Source organism: Austrofundulus limnaeus, unplaced genomic scaffold (genome assembly GCF_001266775.1).
Source record: "Austrofundulus limnaeus strain Quisiro unplaced genomic scaffold, Austrofundulus_limnaeus-1.0 Scaffold2749, whole genome shotgun sequence".
Classification (NCBI taxonomy): Eukaryota; Metazoa; Chordata; class Actinopteri; order Cyprinodontiformes; family Rivulidae; genus Austrofundulus; species Austrofundulus limnaeus.
The window spans coordinates 1-5892 of NW_013955151.1; the positions used below are offsets into that span (position 1 = coordinate 1).

Below are 5892 nucleotides of genomic sequence, written 5' to 3' on the forward strand. Positions count from 1 at the left end.
TGTTCATATATCTAAAATAAATTACTTTATTTTGAGAGATCTGTTCAGGTCACAAGTTTTCATTTTTCTCATTCATGATCAGAGTAATGTCTTATCATTTCTTGAGATTTCATAACGTAAAGATCTTTGCGTAAGATATGACTTTGTGAGATTAAGCTGGTATTAATTTCATATAGTAAGTTCTTACAAATGAGTCGGAGCAAGGCTTTGGGCATGTTTTTTATGAGAGTATAACATTATAACATGAAACTCAAAAAAGTTGATTTTACATGATATTGTCCCTTTAAGACACGAGCAATTCATGAGCTGTGCTCAGACTAGCCGTTAGCTCATCCATTACACCAAAATTAAACTGTTTTCTTTAAACTGAAGAGCCATCTATAAGACGTAACATAACCAAACACCTTTATCTAAAGGAAAATTGATGTGGAATTTAAAATATCCAAACAAATCTGTCTAAAACATTTATCATCTTTTCACATGAATCATAAAAAAGAGAAAAACTCCACCAGAGAAAAACATTTTAATCAAAGTGTAAAAAAAATTTAGGAAACAAAAAAACAAAGCAAAGACAATTTTCTTTAAGTCCCAGACATTGTCGACAAATTGCATTTATACCTTTAAAATAATACAGAAACGCATTTCCATGAGGTCAACACTTGGCTCAGACTTTCTGAAATAGTCTTAACACAGCATTTCACCATTGACCTATTTCATTAGAGAAACACCTTAAACATCTGAGGTCATTTATAACCTTTAATGTTGGTGAAAACACCCAGCCGAGGATTTGACTGCTTCTAATAATCTGTGGATATTCACATTTACAAAAGTATTTAGCTAATAAATAATTTATATCAACTTACTTTTTTTCATTTTTTAATGGGATGTTTGTAGGACTTCATTTTAAAGTCAAAGAAATGAAACTCAGTTTGTGGGTAAACCGTACCATCGACTCCGTCTGTGTCTCGTGACATTTCTGAACATGATGGGTGAAAAAAGGACTGGATCCAGGTAAAATCACCCCCAGGGAAAGGTGTCAGTGGGACAGACTATATTTATTTTTTTATAGTGTTACTGGAAATAGGTGAGCTTGTGATTATAGATACTGAGAACAACTGCTTTATTTTCATGTTGAAACTCAATTAAAATCCAACATTTTTTGGAAAATCACAAGTAGTGCCAATAACAGCAGTAAACTGAGCAACAAACAAAAAGTAATGCTGAAAAAAACACACACACACACACACACACAAAAAAACAAACAAAAACAAACAAAAAAAAAAACGCAAGAGACAATAGCTTTAAGACAAACAGGAAAGATTTTTTTACTCAGACCACAAGGACATAATGATGCAAAGAAAAAAATTCAATGTAAAAAAAGTGCAAAATGTTTCGAACCAAAGAAGCAAACTTTAGTTGGTACGGAGGTGTGTGCTCACAATCACCAAAACTGTCTGAAGATAGTGCAGCTATTTTTAAAAGGGTCTGTGTAAATTTTATGAACAGTCAATATCTTACTTGTGGCTCTCTGAATGACCTCATTTATTTCTGACAGAACTGATCAGATAATGACTAGCTAAAACAGGACCAAGACCCAAGTTGACTGCAGTCATCATAACGTGGTCCAATCTCAGAAAATTTCATGCAAACACCATTTTACAAACTTTTACACTGCCATCAATTTTGCATTACAATTTATTTACAGAGTTCTGTGGTGAAATTCAAGCGCACATAGCGACAGCTGCTAGCTGTAGCACTTCTGGTGCAGCCAGGAAGTGAGATTTCTACTAGGATAATTTCTTCGTTGATGGCAAAGAAAAAAATTAAATGAGAGCGTTTGTATATCATTCTGAAATTGTGGAGTTTGGAGCTATTTTCAGGTGGCAGAGATTCTCTTTCGTTTTGGGCTCTCTGACTTGTCATTAGCTCATCAGTTTTGTCACAGTTAAACTGAGTTTCTCCAAAATGAAGGGATTCAAAAAGCTATTTACAACAGGTTGGACAATTGTTTACCTTTTCACTAATCCACCAGAATATGTCTTAATGGTTTTTGTGAAGCAATCGATTTCATCCTTAACAGTTTGGTGAAAATCGTGCATTATTTTAATGTCAGTTCTATCCGCTTTGTATTTATTTTAGCTTTTTCACCCTCCCTTGCTTACAGAGGCTTCAATGGACTAATATGTTCAGGATATTTGAGTCTCAAGTTTTAAAGAAATGTTTTTTAATAAGAAAATCTCTTTTTACCTTTTTAGCATCCAATGAAATGATAAATAACTAAAGCTACACAGTGAAAAATCTTTGTGGTGTACAACGGAAAAATATTTGATTAAATAAATCTTTTCTGATCAGTATTTTGTTTGAGTTAAAAGAGCTCAGTAGAGGTAGTCAAAGACCCAACATAAAGGCAAGAGAATACGTTTTTGATGCTAAGTTGTTTTATCAGACTAATCAGAGACACTCCAGTGATTCTTTGAAAACGTCACTGTATCCATTTTTCAAAGTGGACAGAAATGTATTGATATTTCCGGGGGAATTACGGTTTGTAAAATATTACATGAGAAAAGTGATGCAAGCTGAAGCTACAGACACCCTGGTTTATCTTAACATTATGCTCAGTCACCGACCTTTCTTTAAGTGTATAAATGATCATTTTCAGCATTTATTGAAGCCACGCCCACATTTCTTTCTCTTGGCTTGACCTTATGTACACCAGCAAGTGAGGGATGAGGATGATTTAAAGACAAGTTCAAGGCATTTAATTCACATTAACTAACAATGTTTAAAGATGTGGTCCTAAAATATTTTTTGGTGTCTATTGTCTCCAGCGTCTTTCAAAGATAGTGAGCAAGTTGACCACATGGTGGAAAGGTTTCAAGTATCCCACAAGATGTGACTTCAACCTTCATGTGGAGGAATCTTAAAAAAAAAAAAAAGCTCAGCAAGAACTCTCCGTGTCAGAGGCACAATCCAGGAATTATACCGGGTCCACAAAGAGTTAGACTCCCCGATCAGAACTATGTCCTGCAATGCTTCCTTCTGGTAATTTTGGCAGGAACACGATGACAGTGGTTTAACTGCTGTGGTTCAGAGCCTTAAAAAGAGCCAGGACTTACTGACCACATCTGAATATGTCAATGAGCTGCTTCACTTTATCATCCAGGTGGGGTCCTGTCACAGGTTGGAGGCCTCAGATGGATTGTAGGGTCCATTCATCTGAGATGGAAAAGAAAAAAAAAACAATTCAATAGAACAGATTCAGGGTTCATGCAGGTTTCAGTAAGTTAATTTTAAGACTTTTTAAAAACCTTTTAAGACCATTATGACTGACGTTTAAGAGCAAACCGACACATTAACAGAAACACTCAAAATGGTCCCTGAAATTTTACCATAGAAACCTTTAATTGTTATCAATTTCGTTGTTAAAAAATATTTAAATTTTAATTCAAGAACCTTTAATTATTTTAATGAATCGGTCATATCTATGAGACCTTCATACCGACTAGATCGCTTTCAACTGAGTGCAAAAATCACTGATATCAGCCAAGTCTCATTGAAAACACACTTTCCCATGTTTAAACAACAAGCAGCGGACATGACTGAACTTTGTTTTTGTTTTTTTGGGCAGGTGAACAAGCAGCTGTATGTGGGAGGTTGTAGCGGCAAAGAGGTCGAAAATCTGGAAGCAAACTGTGCCATTCTTTGCCTGCAGTTATCATGGGATTTGTAGTTTAACACGTACAAAGACCAGTAGCAAACTTTGCACTTCATGAAGACAGATCAAGTCAACCTCTGATTACAGCTCTTTACTGTGTTTATTTATGCAGCCAACACTTCTCAGGAATGATGAAAAGTAAAAAATGTAAGACTTAACAAAATAAAATTTAAGACCTTGGATGAAAATCTGGGTGTTTTTAAGAGTGTTTTTAGGCCTAAAATTTAGATTTTCAGACTTTTTTAGACTTTTTAAGACCCGGCACGAACCCTGAGATTACACATTTTAACTCAAACTGGTACTGCAACGGACTATTGAGAAAGTGACTTTGTTTCACAATGAATATTGAAGTATTTCCAGGATCAACAACTACCAGGTGCAAAAAAAAGTCACTAGTACTCACACTTAACACCATGGAATTTTTTTGCTATATATTCCCTTTGATAAAGTCTACTAAAAAAGGTTTTTCCTCCAATGAACTTTTGTTCATTTGTCAAAAACAAATGAAAAAAACAAATGAACAAAAGTTTGGTGTTCCTATTAGCTTCAGATTTACCAGACTCTGATGGGACCAAAGGAAAGGTTTAGGAAAAACTCTATGGAATAGAACAGCTAGCACAAAAACTGTACCACCAGAGCAGTTAACCATAAAGAACATTTGACTAGGGCCAGGCGATTATTTGATCGTGATTACTGACCGAGAAAATTTTCAGGTCAAATACGGTGATCAGCTGTGAGTCTCTTTACTCAATCAAACATGGTGGAAATGTGCGTCAGCCAATCAGAATCCACCTTCTTCTATTCCACTTCCATTTATAGGTTTCTAAGGAAACAGGGATGGAATCGCAGAATTGACCAAACAAAATGTAATCCAGTAGAATTAGCTTATTTGTGCAGATTTCTGAGGTATTTTGGCTGCTGCTGCTCCCTGTACCTGCCGTTACCTGCTAACAGGCATGCAGGTGAGCTCCGCTCCTGACAGAGAGAGAGAGGGGAAAGTCACCAGCGACATACGGCAAACAGACTCCAAAACTGTGAAGCGGTCTTATGGTAACATTTAGGACAGGACAATGTGCCAGCAGTTTTTTATTCATCTTGAGAATAACTTTTCTGTCAGTTCTGTCAGCACATGATTGGCTGGACACGTAAGAAAACGTGAAGACCACTTCCTGTCTGAGTTGCATCACAAACAGCGAGCTGAGAGAGATACTGCCTCCTGAACAAGTGAGGTGGGAGTTTATCCAAGGTTTTGTTTTACGTGCAGAATCAGATTTTCCTTTAGAAATAGTGAAACAGTTTTGTTCGTTGATTGATAAAGCACCGTAAACATGAGGGGGTGCGGGGTTCCTTCAAAACAAAAGTAAATAATGAACAAAAAGAAAGTAAACTAGAGAAATTGCATTTCCTGCGAAAATGCTAGTGTGAATGCCTGTTGCTGAAGAAGCTGAAATTGAGCTGAACATGTATAATAGCAAAAGTATTATTGTAAGTCAAGCTTGAAAAGCTGAAAAAAGCAAATAAAAAGCCTAAAAACAATAAAAAGGAGCAAAAACTATAGTTGAATTAGCATAAAAAGCTAAAAGCTAAAGCCGAAAATAGCTGAACATAGCGGAAAGCAACCGTAAGAAGCATAAATAACTCAAATTAGTAGAAAGAACAAAAAAGGAAAAAAAAGCAGAATAGTAGAAGGAGGAAGACATTTTGCTGAAATATCTGAAAAAAAGCTAAAATTTGTAATAAAAAAAAAGCTAAAGTTGTCATAAAGACTTTAAAAGGAGCAAAACCAGAATATAATGTGTAAGGTTCTGTAAATATTTAGAAATATTATGAAGAAATTTAAGGATGCTTAATAAAGCTCCATTCATTTCCAATAGGGAAAAAAGTAGCCAAAAGCTACAATTGTTGAATTTTCTTGAGGCTTCAATATGTTATAGAGCTTGCTCTCAGCTACCAGTACATACGTTTTCATGTCAAAACCTCAAACAATGGCTGAGTAAAAAGCCTTTAAAACTAGCTTCGGCAGCCTTCTTGGATGTTTTTTCGGCTGATATTTATGATCGAGCTAAATCTCAGGTATATACACTCACCGGCCACTTTATTAGGTACACCTGTCCAACTGCTCGTTAACACTTAATTTCTAATCAGCCAACCACATGGCGGCAACTCAGTGCATTTAG

General features: G+C 35.6%; 1 protein-coding gene across 1 annotated transcript in view; it reads right to left on the reverse strand.

Moving 5' to 3' along the window:
• Positions 1-504: 504 nt before the first annotated feature.
• LOC106511396 (ganglioside-induced differentiation-associated protein 2) overlaps positions 505-5892 on the reverse strand; it is a gene marked incomplete at its 5' end in the record, with an annotated part of 8479 nt that continues 3091 nt past the window's right edge. Inside the window, 1 exon segment of the mRNA XM_014000158.1 lies at positions 505-3216. Coding sequence (XP_013855612.1) covers positions 3175-3216 — 42 coding nt within the window.